The 19742-nt window shown below is 43.9% G+C and overlaps 2 protein-coding genes and 1 long non-coding RNA gene across 14 annotated transcripts in view; all 3 read left to right on the forward strand.

Moving 5' to 3' along the window:
* Positions 1 to 6034, forward strand: part of LOC143738328 (uncharacterized) — a 57834-nt gene extending 51800 nt beyond the window's left edge. The window contains exon 2 of the long non-coding RNA XR_013203888.1: positions 4092 to 6034. This is a non-coding gene — a long non-coding RNA (uncharacterized LOC143738328). The remainder of the gene's footprint in view (positions 1 to 4091) is intronic.
* Positions 81 to 6034, forward strand: socs9 (suppressor of cytokine signaling 9). Its single transcript, XM_077230429.1, has 2 exons — positions 81 to 299; positions 1234 to 6034. The coding sequence occupies exon 2, from the start codon at positions 1409 to 1411 to the stop codon at positions 2882 to 2884; it is 1476 nt and encodes a 491-aa protein (XP_077086544.1). The 5' UTR covers positions 81 to 299; positions 1234 to 1408; the 3' UTR covers positions 2885 to 6034.
* Positions 6035 to 6743: 709 nt separating this feature from the next.
* Positions 6744 to 19742, forward strand: part of cep164 (centrosomal protein 164) — a 29892-nt gene continuing 16893 nt past the window's right edge. For 3 of the 12 annotated variants that reach the window (XM_077230385.1, XM_077230383.1, XM_077230387.1), the window contains exons 1-11: positions 7210 to 7480; positions 8521 to 8632; positions 9553 to 9796; positions 11153 to 11263; positions 11371 to 11436; positions 11525 to 11602; positions 12281 to 12382; positions 12636 to 13349; positions 18107 to 18163; positions 18277 to 18339; positions 18569 to 18636. In XM_077230385.1, the coding sequence (XP_077086500.1) occupies positions 7399 to 7480; positions 8521 to 8632; positions 9553 to 9796; positions 11153 to 11263; positions 11371 to 11436; positions 11525 to 11602; positions 12281 to 12382; positions 12636 to 13349; positions 18107 to 18163; positions 18277 to 18339; positions 18569 to 18636 (1697 nt within the window). In that variant the 5' untranslated portion in view covers positions 7210 to 7398. Of the gene's footprint in view, positions 6949 to 7207; positions 7481 to 8520; positions 8633 to 9552; positions 9797 to 11152; positions 11264 to 11370; positions 11437 to 11524; positions 11603 to 12280; positions 12383 to 12635; positions 13350 to 18106; positions 18164 to 18276; positions 18340 to 18568; positions 18637 to 19742 lie in introns of those variants that run through there. The other 9 variants (XM_077230381.1, XM_077230384.1, XM_077230388.1 and 6 more) reach the window with 7 other exon arrangements.

Below are 19742 nucleotides of genomic sequence, written 5' to 3' on the forward strand. Positions count from 1 at the left end.
ATACATTTATATTTGAATTAAAATGTCTATAAAATAAATGTAATAGATTTAATAAATACTTTTTTACGAAAATCTGCCCCGGACGTTTCTCCGACGTGAACAGGAAGTGAAGTCAGCGCCACAGAAGCGCAGGGATTGTGTGAGTTAGCTCGAGTTAAAGCGACTTTATTGATTAAAGTTCATTTATTAAAGTGATTTTATCCTTCACGGATAATGTATTAAAACGTTATTTATAGTTCAGGAGTGACGCGGTGTCACCAGAAGCAGGCGCGCTCACGACGCCTTTCGTCAAGATACAGGTTCGTGTTTCTGACTTATATTTGTCATTCTTCAAAAACAGTTCACATTTTGGACACGTAACCAAAGTAATACTATAGTATTCTTACCATGTACTGTGACTAGCATATAAATATTATCTTACATGAATATGGTGTTATTGAGTAGTAGTTTACTGTGAGACTGTCTTTCATATTGTTCACTGCAAGTCTCATCAGCTATTAGTATCGTTAACTACTTTAAGTTTTTGATGCTTTATTTATTTGTTTATTTATCTATCAGTTTACTTAAATAGTATAAATATATGTATACTAAATGTAGAATTAATCTTTTTTTCAAATATAACTATAAGTATTGTCCAAAACAGGAGTATTTTTAGTGTGTGTCTGATTTAGGAATTAGAGTGTGTGTGTGTGTGTGTGTGTGTGTGTATGCGCGCGCGCGAGCGAGATAAAGTGAGTGTGTTTGTGAAAAAGAGTGTGTGTGTGTGTGTGTGTGTGTGTGAGAGAGAAAGTGAATGTGTGTGTGTGTGTGAGATAGAGAGAGAGAGAGAATGTGTGAGTGAAAAAGAGAGAATGTGTGAGTGAAAAAGAGAGAGTGTGTGAGTGAAAAAGAGAGAGTGAGTCCGTGTGTGTGTGTTGAGAGAGTGAGTCCGTGTGTGTGTGTGTTGAGAGAGAGAGAGAAAGAGAGAGAGAGTGTGTGTGTGTGAGAGTGAGAGAGAGAGAGTGTGTGTGTGTGTGTGTGTGTGTGTGTGAGAGAGAGAGTGTCTGTGTGTGTGAGAGAGAGAGAGAGAGAGAGAGAGAGAGAGAGAGAGAGAGAGAGAGAGAAAGAGTGTGTGTGTGTGAGAGTGAGAGAGAGAGAGTGTGTGTGTGTGTGTTAGAGAGAGAGAGAGCATGCGTTTGTGTGTAGGGGGGAAATTATTTATCTCACTCTGTTTTTTTTCTGTTTTCTCCACAGATTCAGATTCAAAACATGGTCTGGATGTGATCGTTGTTTCACTCATTTCTGGATGGACTTAATCCCCCGAATGCTAATTTATCAAAAAGGCTGTTCAGCGAATGTTAAAATGACTTCCATCTGACGTCCGTTAGCCTCTCACTAGTCACTGAACGACTAAAAACAGAACGACATCATGTCTGTGCCTGAGGAAGCAGGGGATCGTGGGAAAGAGCGCGAGCGCGGAGCTCGTCCAAAAGTGCGTCAGAGCCGCTCTGAGGAGAGAAGAGACGGCGGGAGGAGAAAATCCGGGAGAGGGAAGAAGAAAAGCCACCCGTCGCACGACCTGACGTCCGAGCGACCCGTTAGCGACGGCTTCGAGTACGGCGATCTTCTGAACGAGTCCAGCGAGGGTGGCTCGTTCTCTCCGGTGCGGGAGCACAGAAGACGGCAAGTTCTGGGATCGTCCGGATCCCTGTTACCCGAACGGGTTTCCACTAAACTATCGCTCGGTTCGCCAGAACTCAGCAGCGACTCGGACAGCAAGTCGTCCGGAAGCAGTCGGACTCTCCGACAGAAAATCCAGGACGCGGTTGGCCAGTGTTTCCCCATCAAAACCCACAGCCAAGTCCTATCGCACTCGCCTTCCTCGCGCCGAAAGATCCACATTAGCGAGCTCATGCTGGACAGCTGCCCGTTCCCCGCCGGATCCGATCTTGCTCAAAAGTGGTACCTTATTAAGCAGCACACAGCTCCTATTTCACAAGCGCCTGTTTTGGATTCTGTCGCTCCTGCTGCGTTGGTGACGCCAGTCGAGGACGAGGATGATCGCTTACGGGAGCGACGACGGATAAGCATCGAGCAGGGAGTCGAACCGCCTCCAAACGCACAAATCCACACTTTCGAGGTAACGGCACAAATCAATCCTCTATACAAACTCGGACCTAAGCTAGCTCACGGGATGAACGAGCTAGCCGGAGACGAGCGCGCCACACTCCACCAGCTTCTCCTGCAGAGTTGTTTGGACACATTGGATGAGGTCGCGGCGTCAACCGCGGCCTCTGATTTCGACTTGGGCGCTTCGGCGTCTCCATCATCCCAAGTCCAACTGGACTCTCCCAACTCGCAGGATATACAACATCGGATTCACACTCAAATCGACTACATCCACTGCCTAGTCCCCGATCTCCTGCAGATCACAAACCTTCCCTGCTACTGGGGCGTCATGGATCGATACCAAGCGGAGACTCTTCTGGAAGCCAAACCCGAAGGCACATTCCTGCTACGCGACTCTGCACAGGAAGACTATCTCTTCTCCGTTAGCTTCCGACGCTACAGCCGCTCGTTACATGCACGAATCGAGCAGTGGAACCACAACTTTAGCTTCGATGTGCACGACCCTAGTGTCTTCCACGCCACCACCGTCACCGGCCTCCTCGAGCACTACAAGGATCCCAACTCCTGCATGTTCTTCGAGCCGCTGCTCTCGAACCCCATCAACCGGACACATCCCTTTAGCCTGCAGCACATCTGCCGCGCCGCCATTAGCAGCTGCACCACGTATGACGGTATCAATGCACTGCCTCTTCCCAACGCGCTCAAGGAGCACCTGAAGGAGTACCATTACAAGCAGCGCGTGCGCATTCGCAGACTGGACACGTGGTGGGAGTGACGTAGCGAACTGTCTCAGGTTACGGAGGCGGGAAACAAGACCAGAAGTGCCACTACTCCGCGTTCCACGACAACTTCGCCGGTTCTTATCGCTGCACTCCTAACTAGCGCTGCACAATTAATCGCAATTTACATGAAATCGCACTTCTGTCAGGACCACTATCTTCAAATACAATTAACAATTAGCATACAGTTTGGATTGGCGGTATGGTTGTGTTCTGGGCAAGAAATCCCTGTGCATCCATGTAGCCTAGCATGGGTAAGATCAGCAATAACCCCCCTTAGGGTAAACACAACAGAATCAACATGAATGAATTGCAGAATAATTAATTAATAAAGATTTTTAATGTACAACATAATTGAGAATTTAGTCTGATTCAAAGGGGAATCAGAATTCCAAATCCTGACTGACGAGAGGTGGAGCTGGGGAGGGAGGAGGCTAATTAGCTCCTGAGAAACGCGATAGCTGTTGATATATGTATACAGTGATGGGGTTGTATTCCTATAGGTAGACATGGATCAGCTGAGAGTCACTGATGCAAGCTTGCCTAACGTGACCTGCCTGAACTGACACTACGCTTGATTTAAACCGATTTGGCTTATCACGATTATGAAATCGTAAAGGTTGCAATTTCTTTTTTAAGTGACGTACGGCTCTGTAAACGCTGCTCCATCTGAAAGCACTGCGAGTTTGAGTCACTGATAACATGCATTTGAAAAAGCGACACATACGCGTCGAACATTTTTCCAAACATGAGAAGAATTTGTGAAACTCTTGTCCAAAAGACATTTAATAACATGCTTTTACTCCAAACTCACTTCATGAGGACAGTTGAGCTCCTCCTTCTGTGAGATGATGCGCTTTTGACACAGAATAAGGCATTTGTGTGTTTATTAGTCATGTTTAATCAAAGCGTTTCACTCTTCTGATTATTCAGCTACAGCGATTTCCTGAAATGATGTGTGTTATGGGGCATATTTTGGTGTGTGTGAGAGAGACGCCCTCTGGTGTTCAGATGGATATGTGGTGTGTGTGTGTGAGACGCCCTCTGGTGTTCAGATGGATATGTGGTGTGTGTGTGTGAGACGCCCTCTGGTGTTCAGAAGGATATGTATGTGTGTGTGTGTGTGTGTGTGTGTGAGACGCCCTCTGGTGTTCAGATGGATATGTGGTGTGTGTGTGAGAGACGCCCTCTGGTGTTCAGAAGGAGCATTTCCTACCGATCAGCCGCTGCACTGACAAACTGCGCATAAAATAATCGCAGCCTTTGCCTAATCGTGTGCGGTTTCATTGCGATTAATCGTGCAGCCCTACTCTCAACTCTAGAAGACTGGTGTGAAGACGTGAGTGCCTTTCTGATTCTACTAATTTTTTGAGGTTTGAAATGCTGTTAGCTCATTGTCATGATGTTGGCGTGCTGCCGTCACAGGGTGCACTGCATCAGCACTGGAGCGATTAACTGAGTAACACTGCACTGAATTTGCAAGCGTTTGTTATTTGAGAAGATTTCTCCTTTTCATCAAGACAAGTGTCCCGTTTGGGAGTTAAGGCACATTCACACCAAGAATGATAACTATAACGCTCTAATGACAATGGCTATAAAGTTTACAATAACAATATAAGGGTGACTATTATCATTAAATACTTTAAATCCGAATGGATTCTGATTGGCTGTCGATGTTTTTATCGTTTATCAGCTGGGAAAAAAAAGCTCTATAAGTGATTCCTGCGTAATCGTTCCTCTGTGCCGTTATAGTTACGGTGTGGAAATTCTCTTAGATTTGGAGCGATCATTAAAACTTTATAGTTATAGTAGTTATTATCGCTATAGTTATCGTTCTTTAATGTACAAGGTGTGTTCTTTTTTTTTTTTTCTGTGGTGAGTGAACCTGTACTGTAGTGTGTGGTATTTGAAAAACATTTCGGTTTTACAGAGGCATATTGAACTGTTTCATGTCTTCGTAAAACATGAGAACTTTTGTAGAGTCACTCATTCCAGGCAAATTCAAGCGGGCCAGAAGAACCCGAAGTCTCGCAGCTCACAGGTAGTTCAAGCCACTGCATGCTAAAGTTACACTGGAAAACTGGTGCTAATGTTCATCTGGATTGGCTTCTAATGCAGTTCTAGACCAGATTGAATGGAGAATAATACAGGTAACGGACCATCTCAGTATCATCTCTCTCTCTTGAGCTCGGTTGCCAATGTACTCTCGCCTGAAATGCATGTTTGACTCAATAAATGCTCATTTATTCACAGCACACTTATCAAAGACAGATAGCCATTTGACCGGTTATGTATTATCCAAGAGCAGATATCTGTACCAATTATTGAGCTTTTAGACCAGTAGAATAGACCAAATCCACAGTTCTTAGATGACAGGTTCTTCATGGAGGAGAACAGCTCATTCTTTCCATCTGGACGTCATTCATTCATTCCACTCCATTACTTCTTGTTTTTAATGTTCATTCACTGTATCACATTGTAATTCCTCTCTAATGCAGTCAATACATACGAATGTAAATCACCCCATGTTAGAACTTATTATAGAGGCCATTGTCTACCATGTTTTATAACCTCAAACATCTTAACTATTGAAAAACCCCACTGAAACGTGACCGTTCACACAAGTGAATCGTGTGTCTATTTAAAAACTCTTCGAGAACTCTGAAAATGGAGCATTGAGATTTAAAGGGGCCAACTTCATGTATCTGACTACAATAAACAGCATCTTTCTGCATCCGTCTGCTTCAGTGTTATTGAGATCTCAGAAGAAAGTGATGGAATAACGTTAAACAACCATTTAATTTATGATGTTAACGAGACGTTTCTGTAGGGAATATTTTTTACATGTAGACATGTCTTGCTGGTCAAGTCTGGATTGATGTGAAAAAAGTCAGTGCGTTTTGCTTTGTCGACATTTTACCGTGATTTCCAGAGGACCATCATGAATGTTACAAACTTTTGTTCTTAAAGCAGCAGCTTGCGCCTCTTTCTTTTTTTACATTGATATTTATTTTCTATTTAAGGCTTGCCTAATATGCTTAACATTTTTCAAATGTATTTCTGATGTATTAAAGCCATGTGTGAATAATTTTATTGCTGTGTACGGTGTTAAAAAAGCACATATTAATAAACTATGTTGTATCTTTTATGACACTCTAGTGTTATTTTTGCCTTTTCTATTTACCTGAAATAATATCTATATATTAATGTATGTGTGTGTGTATATATATGTATGTATGTGTACACACACACATATAGGCCTATAAATATACAGTAGTCAACGAAAAGTTAATCAAAGTTGTCCTAAGATGTATGTATAATTTTGATAAAAGGTTTGGATCCACTTCAAATGTTGACGACCACTGTGTGTGTGTATATATATATATATATATATATATATATGTGTGTGTGTGTGTGTGAGATGTGTGTGTGTGAGAATAATGAGCACAATCAAATGCTAAAAATCTACATGTATAAATTTGTTTGGCACTTTAATAATATGTATTGTTGTTGAGTGCTTATATAGGAATAATTCTCTCTCTCTCTCTCTCTCTATATATATATATATATATATATATATATATATAATATGAGAATGAGCGCAAACAAATTATACAATTAAATAAAATTACATTATAAATTTGTCGCTTTAATATTTATAGTTGTTAGGGGCTTTTATTTAGAATGATTCTCATATACGTGTATATACATGTGTGTGTGTGTGTGTGTGTTTGTGTGTGTGTGTGCGTGTGTGTGTGCGTGTGTGTGAATATATATATATGTGTGTGTGTGTGTGTGTGTGTACATTTATGTGCAATTAAAATTAGTTTGGTGCTTTTATCGTTGTCGAGGGCTTTTATTTTGAAGAGCGGCTTCCGCGGCCGCCATGTTCCTCTCTGGTTGCTGTGATGGAGACGATGCGCTTTGGATTTTAAACTTTCTGTTTTAAATTTTACAAATCCTCCGAAATACTCATTATCAGACATAAAGTACCAGAGCTGAACAATCACAAGATGTTTTAAAAACACTGCAGAACTGAGGGTGTAGGGTTAGAGAACAGGTGAGGATTAAACTAATCGCGTTATATATGATCAATAATTATTAGAATTATTGTATTTAATATTCGTTATACTCGTTGTTTAACTTCCGCAGAGTATTTACTGATAATCTACTCTTTATTTAACGTTAGTTGTTTATTGTACTCTGTTAGCGTAGCATGTATTTTTGTTAGACATAATAGAGTATAACTAAAGCCCTGTTTAATCTGCGTGTATAACGTTATGTTTATTACAAAGAGCATCGATTCAACCGTTTTTCTGTTGTAAACACAAATACCTCTATGTTGATGCTATGAAGTGTTTATTTACTAAGCAATACTATCAGTGGTAAGTAAATGCTATTTAAGGAACGTGCTGTGTTTTCTAAAGTTTTAATTTGAATCAATTTAGTGAGATTGTTTAAAGGCCCGTGCCCGCCCCAGTGCGCGCGCTCCTGTCACGCCGCCGTCACCATGGCGACCACGGGACTGCGCATCGGAGATCAGCTGGTTCTGGAGGAAGACTATGATGAAAACTACATCCCTTCTGAGCAAGGTAATTAAACTATTATAAAATAAATGCAGTTATTTTCAAGTATTGAGTGGATGTTCTGATTGCTGTATATAATACAGCATCTCTCTTTTTGCATTGTGACATTATTTTCATGACAATTAAGGACAAATGCAATTATAATAATAATAAATAATAAATAATCAGTCTTGAACAGGGTTAACTTAAACTGGAAAAAAATACATTTTAATTCCGTAAATTAAATTAATTGTAACTGGTTTAAAAGAAAATATAAAAAGACTTGGCTAGTATTTATACTCATCGTTGCATCGTTAGTCATTGTTACAGTCAACGTTATAGTCATCATTATATCATTTGTCAACATTATATCGTTATTTATTGTTATTAGGCAACGTTATATAGTTATAGCCAGTCATTGTTATACTCTCGTTATTGTTACAGTCAACATTAGTCATCATTAGATTGTTAGTCAACGATATTTTGTTAGTCTAATCAAATAACAATGACTAACGATATAACTTTGACTATAGCAATGATTAGCCTATAACGATGACGATAACGATATAACTGACTGACGATATAACAATGTCAAAGTTATATTGTTATAGTAGATCAATATAGTTGAACTTCATGTTCTTTATGTATATAGTTCCTTATTTATTTTGATATTAAATTTTTCTCATGTTATTGATCTTGACAGACTCAGTCTCCACGTATTTATTAATTAATATTAAACAGATTAAAGGCCCGTTCACTAGATTAGTTATTACTATACAAGATATTTTGATTAATCAAGATTATGAGCCACATGAATTGATGTGCACCGATAAATAATAATAATAAAATTATTATAATACATTATTATATTACTATAATATAATAATATTATAAAAATAATTTATATTAAACACTGCAGTATTCCAAAAAAAAGCAGGAATTGTCCGTTTTGATTTGATGGTGTGTGTGTGTGTGTGTGTGTGTGTGTGTGTGTGTGTGTGTGCGTGTGCGTGTGCGTGTGCGTGTGCGTGTGTGTGTGTGCGTGTGTGTGTGTGTGTGTGTGTCAGAGATCCACGAGTACGCCGCTGAGATCGGCATCGACCCGCTGCGGGAGCCGGAGTTGCTGTGGTTGGCCAGAGAGGGGATGGTGGCGCCGCTGCCCGACGAGTGGAAACCATGGTAAAACACACTTCCATGATAACACACACACACACACTGATTCAGATGGGCTGCATTTACACTGCAACTCCTAATACACAGATCCGATCTTTTGGCCAAATCAGATTTATCGGGCCGCCTGTTTACATTCTCTTTAGACCGGACTGGAATCTGATATCTGTGTTTACATTCATTCCCGCCCAAAATGATTTTCGCTGATCGTTTTACTGTGCACGTATTCGACCCTGATTTTAAATCACTGTGCTATTAAAATTATTTATATAATTCATGTCTGGTGGTCATGATTATTTGCCAGCATGGACAAGATAACAGCTGTCATCATAACTCATGAATGTTTTGCAGCGCAAAATCTGTCGGAACAGAACAGATATATAGTCCTGAAATAATTTTCGTTTATCTACAGCTCAGCAGTTTTTTTTAATGGATTCGAATGAATTTACGAGAGAGAAAGAGAGAGAGAGAGAGAGAGTAATCTAACAGTGAAGCTTGTTGGTTTGAGTACAGTGAAGTTATCACCTCATTGCTGAGAAATATAATGAAGCTTTCAGTAGTAAAGCTGTATTATTTATAAAACTCACGGGCAGAGGTTGAACTCCAGCTCCTGAATGTTTCTTTGTTTGCGCTATTTCTTTTCTTTACAAATATAAATATAAAGTTCCCACCTCAATAAAAGCTGTGAGAGAGCGCATACAGGACTGTCTGCCTCATAATACAACATTTAATGAATCTGATTTAAAACCACATTTGAAAGTGGCTCAGTTCGGATGCGTAAAAATCGGATCTCGTACGAATTTTTGTGTTTACACATGTGCAACAAATTCTGATCTGTGTCAGATATGAGTAAAATATCGTATTTTTTGTGCCAGTGTAAACGCAGACATGCAGACAGGAAGTGTGTGTGTGTGTGTGTGTGTGTTCAGTCAGGACATCACCGGTGAAGTGTACTACTTCAACTTCTCCACGGGTCAGTCCACGTGGGATCACCCCTGTGACGAGCAGTACCGCCAGCTAGTGGCGCAGGAGCGCGAGCGCACACAACACAGCAGAACCGCTCCGCCCGCGGCCAACGCTGCCTTGGGGAAAGACAAGGAGAAGATGAAGAAGAAGAAAGACAAGAAGAAGAAGGAGAAGAAGAAAGACCCAGAGGGAGTCAGAGCTCCAGGGGTGAGTTCATCTCAGAACAACGTCTCATGACACTTTAAAGGTGCTGTGCGTACGTTTTTGACTGTACTGAAGCTTAAAAATACCATAATATGTTTGCAGATATTTGGAAACATGCTGAGTTCACATACTTGTTGCTCTGAAAAAACTTCAAAGCCAGTTATTCTGCTTTGAAATGTGCGTTTTGTTTTGGTCTGTGTGACTCCGCCCGCTGCCAGTTAACCCAATAGTATTTCAACACTCTGGATTGCCAGTTGTTGGAAACCACAGCATATTGCAGCAAGCAAACAAACTGGGTCAGAGACCGCAGATTCTTCCCGACCTACAAAGCATCTGCATCCATCTAAAAATCTGTATGAACGGGAGAATATTAAAACGGATAAATCAACTCATCAACTTAAAATTGTTTAAGTCTCCTGGGCTTTCATTGATAATTGCACTCGTCCCCGTTGCTTGTCCTCCATCTGGAAACCCGTGAGCGTCGAGTCTGAGGAGGAGGAGTCGGGGAAACAACAATCTCTGATATTTTGAATTTAAACTGCAGTACCTATTTCAACCACTAGCTGTCAATATTACATACTGCACCTTTAAAGGTGCAGTGTGTGATTTTTAGCGGCATATAGTGGTGAGGTTACGAATTGCAATCCAACAAAAGTTACCGTGGCCGACAAGAAAATATGTCATCGTCTGAGACAGCAGAGAGTAGCAGTTCAGCAATGAGGTTTCTTTACAAGGATAAATTAAGAAATTATGTTTACTTAATTATTCAGTAAAACTATATGTTATTGTGAATATTATTGTTGCTTGTTCATCATTGTGTCAGTGTTTTATTCGCTGAACTAAGCTTGCTTCCTTGCACGAAGAGCAACATAGTAATGAAACGCGTTTGTCCGTTTAGGGCCACCGTAGATACATGTCGGCGCATTTCAATGTAAGGGAACCCGCGGTGTGTGTATATAGAAACTGCTCATTCTAATGTGATACAAATATAACGGTTCATTAAGTAAGGTCTTTATACACCACTGAAAACTTATTTTTCAAGGTAGTGAGGAAACGCGCTCTGTAGCGCTGTGTGTTCGCTGTCGGCTACGCTAGAAACATGACGACACAATATGTCGACCTCCATAGAAGGGGGAGCGCGCGGTTATGGAGATATAAATGTCTCATTGTAAGCTAATAAAAACATAACGGCTCATTATGCAAGGTCTTTATACACCACTGAAAACATAGTTATGGATCTTATATTGCATTTCTGTCAATAGATCCTCAGAAATATTACACATTGCACCTTTAAAGGAGCATACAGAAGTTTGGGATCGGTGAGATTTTTATTTGTGTGTGTGTGTGTGTGTGTGTCAGATGTTGGCTCCTCTCGCTCCTCTACGGGGTCTGTCTGAGGCTCCTGTCGCTCCTCTCAGAGGGTCTCTGGGCGTCTCACCTGGACTCAAGCCGCTCAAAACCTCTCTAGGGGTAAAAACGTTTAACTTCTCAATTGTGCATCATTAATGGAGCTTCTGAATAAGTTTTAGTTATGATTTATTAGTATTAAATGTGTTTTTGTCACTGGTGTGCATCAGTCTGTCGTGTCGAGCTCCACTGCTTTCAGGAGTGCTGAGGAAGACGAGGAGATCTCAGAGGAAGAGGTGAATCTGAAACACACACGCACATGCCTGACCGCTAATATCTCATGATGCACTAAACGCTAGATGTAATGTGTGTGTGTGTGTTTAGAGGCCACGAGATTCAGTCGGACTGCTGAAGAACCTCCATCTGGATCTGGATGCTCTGGGAGCGGGACTGCAGTATGAGGTGAACACCATAAACGCATCACATCCTGCTGGAGATCAACCGTTCAGACACTGATTCTTCTGCGCATGTTAGAATACTAAACTGCTGAAGTACAGTGATTTTTTTTTTTTCCTCAGTATTTTTGTCTTGTTTTCCTTAACAAATATCTAAAAATACTATGTGAGAAACAATTTGAGTTTTAGTATCAGAACTACATTAAATAACTAGATATAATGTATAATAATGCAATGGGGGAATATTTGTGGGTCGTGATAATGCCAAATGTCTGATGTTACCAGTAAAAGTGTCCTACATTATTTTAATATATCCAGTCAGTGACAGCAAGCATATTTGTCTAAAATAATTATGTATTTTCAGCTTCAGAATCATAAATATTTTTATTCTGGGGTCACTATTGTCCTGTACATTGGGTTTCCAGCACCAAATCCAATCCTATTTATTTACACCCACAATGTAATATCAAGTTTAGCATTTTAATCAACAGTACATTATTTGTTAACCTTTTATCATATGTCTTGGAGATTCGCAATAATATTGTATTGTGAGTTCAGTATCGTGATATGTATCGAATCGTGACATGAGGGTATCGTTACACCCCTAGTTATAGTATTATAGAATAAAAGTCTATGCAAAGGCCCCATTTAGACAGAAAAGTAAACGTGTGTGTGTGTGTTTCAGGACAGTGAGGTCAGTGGGACAGTTCCTCCTGAAGAAAGAACAGAACCTGAACTACAGGATTTGGCCTTATCGAGGGATCACAGTCCAGAACCACCTTCAGAGGTACGTGTGTGTGTGTGTGTGTGTGTGTGTGTGTGTCTGGCTCTCTGTCTGTCTGTCTGTCTCTCTCTGTCTGTCTGATTGTCTCTGTCTGCAGTTTATGTGTGTGTCTTTGTTAAATACAGCTGTTTGTTTGGGGCGTTTGCATGTGACCTCACAGCTGTCTCTCTTTGTGTGTGTGTGTGTGTGTGTGTGTGTGGGTGTGTGTGTGTGTCTGTCTGTCTGTGCGTCTCTAACTCCATCCCTCCACTGTAAGGACTCGTTGCGTGGACGTCTCCTCCCCTCCACAGCCGCTTCATGCCCTCTGACCTCAGACGCTGCTGCAGAAGACCAGCCGCTGATCGAAGGCATGAGTGACGGTGTGCAGAAGGAGAAACAGTCCGATGAAGAGAAGAGCGAAGAGATCGATGAGGAGATCGAAAGATTCAGCCAGACGGAGGAGAGAACAGAAGAACAGAGAGATCATACGGAGAGTGAAGATGATGAAAACAACCGAAGAGAAGAACGGGATGAAGCACGGAGACAGGAGATAGACAGTGAAGTAGAGGCAGAGAGAAGTGTTTCCTTTGAGGAGGAGGAGGAAGAGAGGCTTTCAGAACACAGTGAAAGAGAGGAAAATGAACATGGCATTCAGAGCGACAGAGACAGCGAGGAAATCGAGCGCTTTCAGAAGGACAGCCCTCAAATAGAAAAAGGAAAAGAACAGAGGCAGGAGAAAGGCGAGATCAACAGTGAGGAAGAGGTAGAGAGAAGTGTTTCCCATATAGAGGAGGAAGAGAGGCTTTCAGAACACGGGGAAACTGAGGAAGATGAGCATAAAGAAAGGCAGAGAGAGAGTGAAGGACGTGGGATCAGCGACACTCGGAGCGACAGAGACAGCGAGGAGATCGAGCGCTTTCAGAAGGACAGCCCTCAAATGATACACTTAAAAACTGGGTTTATGCCTCAGTGGAATCCAGTGTGCAGTGAGGTAGGACTCAGTGCCCCGGCCCTGCACACAAACGCCGTCTGTTGTACATGCCCCGCCCCTGGACACAAACCCCGTCTGTTGTACATGCCCCGCCCCTGCACACAAATCCCGTCTGTTGTACATACCCCGCCCCTGCACACAAACCCCGTCTGTTGTACATGCCCCGCCCCTGCACACAAACCCCGTCTGTTGTACATGCCCCGCCCCTGCACACAAATCCCGTCTGTTGTACATGCCCCGCCCCTGCACACAAACCCCGTCTGTTGTACATGCCCCGCCCCTGCACACAAACCCCGTCTGTCGTACATGCCCCGCCCCTGCACACAAACCCCGTCTGTTGTACATGCCCCGCCCCTGCACACAAATCCCGTCTGTTTTACATGCCCCGCCCCGCACACAAACCCCATCTGTTGTACATGCCCCGCCCTGCACATAAACCCCACACATCTCACATGCCCCAACCCTGCACATAAACCCCGCCCATCTCACAGACCCCACCCCTGCACACAAACCCCGTCTGTTTTACATGCCCCGCCCCGCACACAAACCCCGTCTGTTTTACATGCCCCGCCCTGCACATAAACCCCACACATCTCACATGCCCCAACCCTGCACATAAACCCCGCCCATCTCACAGACCCCACCCCTGCACACAAACCCCGTCTGTTTTACATGCCCCGCCCCTGCACACAAACCCCGTCTGTTTTACATGCCCCGCCCCGCACACAAACCCCGTCTGTTTTACATGCCCCGCCCCTGCACACAAACCCCGTCTGTTGTACATGCCCCGCCCCGCACACAAACCCCATCTGTTGTACATGCCCCGCCCCTGCACACAAACCCCGTCTGTTGTACATGCCCCGCCCCTGCACACAAACCCCGTCTGTTGTACATGCCCCGCCCCTGCACACAAATCCCGTCTGTTTTACATGCCCCGCCCCGCACACAAACCCCATCTGTTGTACATGCCCCGCCCTGCACATAAACCCCACACATCTCACATGCCCCAACCCTGCACATAAACCCCGCCCATCTCACAGACCCCACCCCTGCACACAAACCCCGTCTGTTTTACATGCCCCGCCCCGCACACAAACCCCGTCTGTTTTACATGCCCCGCCCCTGCACAAAAAAACCCCGTCTGTTTTACATGCCCCGCCCTGCACATAAACCCCACACATCTCACATGCCCCAACCCTGCACATAAACCCCGCCCATCTCACAGACCCCACCCCTGCACACAAACCCCGTCTGTTTTACATGCCCCGCCCCTGCACACAAACCCCGTCTGTTTTACATGCCCCGCCCCGCACACAAACCCCGTCTGTTTTACATGCCCCGCCCCTGCACACAAACCCCGTCTGTTGTACATGCCCCGCCCCTGCACACAAACCCCGTCTGTTGTACATGCCCCGCCCCTGCACACAAACCCCGTCTGTTTTACATGCCCCGCCCCTGCACACAAACCCCGTCTGTTGTACATGCCCCGCCCCTGCACACAAACCCCATCTGTTTTACATGCCCCAACCCTGCACATAAACCCCGCCCATCTCACAGACCCCACCCCTGCACACAAACCCCGTCTGTTTTACATGCCCCGCCCCTGCACACAAACCCCGTCTGTTTTACATGCCCCGCCCCGCACACAAACCCCGTCTGTTTTACATGCCCCGCCCCTGCACACAAACCCCGTCTGTTGTACATGCCCCGCCCCTGCACACAAACCCCGTCTGTTGTACATGCCCCGCCCCTGCACACAAACCCCGTCTGTTTTACATGCCCCGCCCCTGCACACAAACCCCGTCTGTTGTACATGCCCCGCCCCTGCACACAAACCCCATCTGTTTTACATGCCCCAACCCTGCACATAAACCCCGCCCATCTCACAGACCCCACCCCTGCACACAAACCCCGTCTGTTTTACATGCCCCGCCCCTGCACACAAACCCCGTCTGTTTTACATGCCCCGCCCCGCACACAAACCCCGTCTGTTTTACATGCCCCGCCCCTGCACTCAAACCCCGTCTGTTGTACATGCCCCGCCCCTGCACACAAACCCCGTCTGTTGTACATGCCCCGCCCCTGCACACAAACCCCGTCTGTTGTACATGCCCCGCCCCTGCACACAAACCCCGTCTGTTGTACATGCCCCGCCCCTGCACACAAACCCCGTCTGTTTTACATGCCCCGCCCCTGCACACAAACCCCGTCTGTTGTACATGCCCCGCCCCTGCATACAAACCCCGTCTGTTTTACATGCCCCGCCCCTGCACACAAACCCCGTCTGTTGTACATGCCCCGCCCCTGCATACAAACCCCGTCTGTTGTACATGCCCCGCCCCTGCACGCAAACCCCGTCTGTTTTACATGCCCCGCACCTGCACACAAACCCCGTCTGTTGTACATGCCCCGCCCCTGCACACAAACCCCGTCTGTTTTACATGCCCCGCCCCGCACACAAACCCCACCCATCTCACATGCCCCGCCCGTGCACAATAAAATCCCGTCTGTTTTACATGCCCCGCCCTGCACATAAACTCCACACATCTCACATGCCCCAACCCTGCACATAAACCCCGCCCATCTCACAGCCCCCACCCCTGCACACAAACCCCGCCCATCTCACATGCCACGCCCTGGACACAAGCCCCACCCATCTCACATGCACCGTCCCTGCGCACAAGCCCCGCCTGTTTTACATTCCCCGCCCAGCACACAAAGCCCACCCATCTCACAGACCCCGCCCTGCACACAAGCCCCACCCATCTCACATGCTCCGCCCCAGCACACAAACCCTGCCTATTTTACATGAATCATTCACTTAACTGATTCGTTCAGAAAGCTGATTCATTCATGAACAAAACAAGCGATTGTCTGAATGGATTATGGATGGATCAATGATTCTTTGATTTGTTCAAAAACACTGATTCATTTAGTAATGAAACACCACTGTGTGCTTGGATACGCACAACAGTTCTGTTGCAGCTTTACTACAAAAGCTGACAATATTGTGTCTAAAATGTAACACAATATTAACTTCTTGTTTATTGAATTGTTGTATAAAATCAATATAATTTGCATTCATGCTGATATTGGAGAAAAACAGCATTCTTGCTTGTGTGATATTGCTTAACTACACTATATTGCCAAAAGTATTGGTACACCCTCCAAATCATTGAATTCAGGTGTTCCAATCACTTCCATGGCCACAGGTGTATAAAATCGACATGCAGACGCTTCTACAAACATCTGTGAAAGAATGGGTCGCTCTCAGGTGCTCAGTGAACTCAAGCATGGTACCGTGATTGGTCGCCACCTATGCAATAAGCCCATTTGTGAAATTTCCTCACTTCTAAATATTCCACGGTCAACTGTTAGTGATAGTATAACAAAGTGGAAGCAATTGGGAACAGCAGCAACTCAGCCACGAAGTGGTAGGCCACGCAATCCAATGAACGAGTCTGGGTTTGGTGTTTGCCAAGAGAACGGTACTTGCCTGACTGCATTGCGCCAAGTGTAAAGTTTGCTGGAGGGTGGATTATGGTGTGGGGTTGTTTTTCAGAGGTTGGGCTGTTCGAATGACTGCGCGGCAGTGCACAAAGCAAGGTCCATAAAAACATGGATGAGGAGTTTGATGTGGAGGAACTGGACTGGCTGCAACAGAGTCCTGAACTCAACCCGGTAGAACAGCTTTGAGATGAATCACAGCGGAGACTGAGAGCTTCTCGTTCAATATCAGTGCCTGACTTCAGTAAAGCACTTCTAGAAGAATGGTCTAAAATTCCCCTAAACACACTGCTAAACCTTGTGGAAAGCCTTCCCAGAAGAGTTGAAGCTGTTATTGCTGCAAAGGGTCCATATTAAACACTACGGATCAGGAATGCGATGTAATTAAAGTTCATGTACATGTAAAGGCAGGCGTCCCAAACCTTTTGGCAATATAGTGTACAGGTTGAACTGCAACCTACTAATATTCATCACACAATGAAAGCGAGTGCTATCAATATGTGTGGTTTTGCAAAGCGAGTGGGATACTCGATAAAGTCAGCTTCCACATCGTCAAAACAACAATTACGATATAATCGTAGATGACACTCATCCCTACATATACAGCACTGAAGTGAATTGCCTCATTACAATCTGATGTATTTTTACAAAGCTTTCATTTATTCAGTGATTCATTCGCTCAGTGATTCGTTCGTTCATTCTGTAGCTTTGTTCAGTGTTTGTGTCTTCATTCGTTCAGTGATTCGTTCTTTCATTCTGTAGCTTTGTTCAGTGTTTGTGTCTTCATTCATTCATTGATTTGTTCGTTCATTCTGTGGCTTTGTTCAGTGTTTGTCTTCATTCATTTATTGATTGATTCATTCAGTGATTTGTTCGTTCATTCTTAAGTACTGTTCAGTGTTTGTGTCTTCATTCATTGATTTGTTTGTTCGTTCAGTGATTTGTTCGTTCATTCTGTAACGTAATTCAGTGTTTGGGTCTCAGTGTGCAGAGCTGCAGAGAGGAGGCGTGTCTCAACACAGTCATGTGACATCACACAGGCTCATTGGAGGATAAAAGCTCCCATGAGGAACAGAGTGTGATGTGTGTCTTATCTCATTATTCATGAGCCAATCAGAGCTCCTCTCTGCAGCAGAGCTGAAACTCCCAGCATCCTCCTCTCCCACATAGGCTCACTTCTGTCTGTGTGTGTTATCAGTGTGTTAATGCTGCTGTACGAGTGTGTGATGTCATATCCTGTGCCGTGACAGGAATCTGAGGCGGGTGAAGCAGCAGCGGCGTCGGTCTCATCCGCTGATGATGTTCAGGTGTGACTTCATCAACACACACACACAAATCATTTATTTACATTCATGCATTTGACAGACATGTCTGGATTGTGTGTGTGTTGCATAATTTCACTCTTCATGTGTTTCCTCAGGCTGGTTTTCACTCCAAACTCTCAGAGAATGTGTTTGATCTGCTGGATCTGACGCCTGCAGTGGTAACACTCACACATACTTACTCACACACATTGACTCATACACTCATGCTCACACACAAACACTCACTCAAACTCAGGCACACACACACTAACTCACTCACTCACACACATATACTCTCACACACACAAACACTCACACACATGTGTACACACTCTCTCACACACACACAAACACACCTCCACAGGTTTAAAGGCTCATTCTGTCTCTCTGTTTGTGTGTGTCGCTCAGGACAGGAAGGAAGAGGAGGGAGAGGAAGACATGGACAGCTGTGTGGACGTCTCTGTCTCTGCAGACAGGTGATGATAATGATGATGGTGATGATTATGATGTGACTCACGAGTTAATTATTCATTCAGTGTGTGTTTCTCTAGGCGCACACTGTTTCTCAGCATCACGAAGTCTCACGCTTTTTGAAATACAGATTGAATGGCAAGTCAAAACATGCAGTGATGGCAAACTACGACTCTCAGCTGGATAAAGCAAACTATAATAAAATAAATTAAATTAATTATATTAAATTGACAAAAACACCTTGACCTGACTGCATATACTACAGCACACGGATCCATTCAGAATTACTAAACACAGTAACATACACATGACAAATCAAAACATTGTCCAGAATGCGTGTGGAAACTATGTGCTGAAATGCGTCTGTGTATAAATATAATGATTTATTATGATTTACCTTGATTACAGTCCGCATCCATCGGAACTTTACTAGCGAGGCGCTGGTTTGCTTTATTCAGCCAAGTAACGTAGTTTGCGTATCATCTGGCCATAAAGAGGTGGATGTTTTGATGTTCAGTCTGTATTTCACACAGAAATGATCAGAAAAGGACAGAGCTTGTGTGTTTAAAGCGAAACACACACTCAAATGAATAATTCACTGGCCGTGAGTCTCTATTCTCTCTGTCGTCTCTGATCAGCCTTGTTTTCTTTACATTTTGGACTGATTTTTTAAATTAATTTTCAACTCATTAGTTTAAATTCATTAGAAGGTTCATTAGTTAACATTAGTTAGTTAGATATTTGGAGGAAACTCATACAGATACAAAAAGGCATGAGCCTATGTCAATTCCGTCAGACATCCCACCTATCAATCCACCAGAATACCAAATGGAGGTCTGTGCACCTAAGTGGAAAGAGGTGGAGCAGACTGTGAGAAAGGCAAGGGCTGCATCATCTCCAGGGCCTAATGGAGTTCAGTACAGAGTGTACAAGAGTGCTTCAGTAGTTCTATGAATTCTGTGGAAATTGATAAAAGTTGCATGGGAAAAACAGGTTGTACCTAGAGCATTGGGTCGAGCAGGTGGAGTCTTTATACCTAAAGAAAAAGATGCTACAAGCACCAGTCAGTTTCGTCCTATTTTCTTCGGCATTATTGCTCAGAGATTGTCAA

Source organism: Siphateles boraxobius, unplaced genomic scaffold (assembly GCF_051911475.1).
Source record: "Siphateles boraxobius isolate OS27281-9 unplaced genomic scaffold, OSU_SipBor_1 143, whole genome shotgun sequence".
Lineage (NCBI taxonomy): Eukaryota > Metazoa > Chordata > Actinopteri > Cypriniformes > Leuciscidae > Siphateles > Siphateles boraxobius.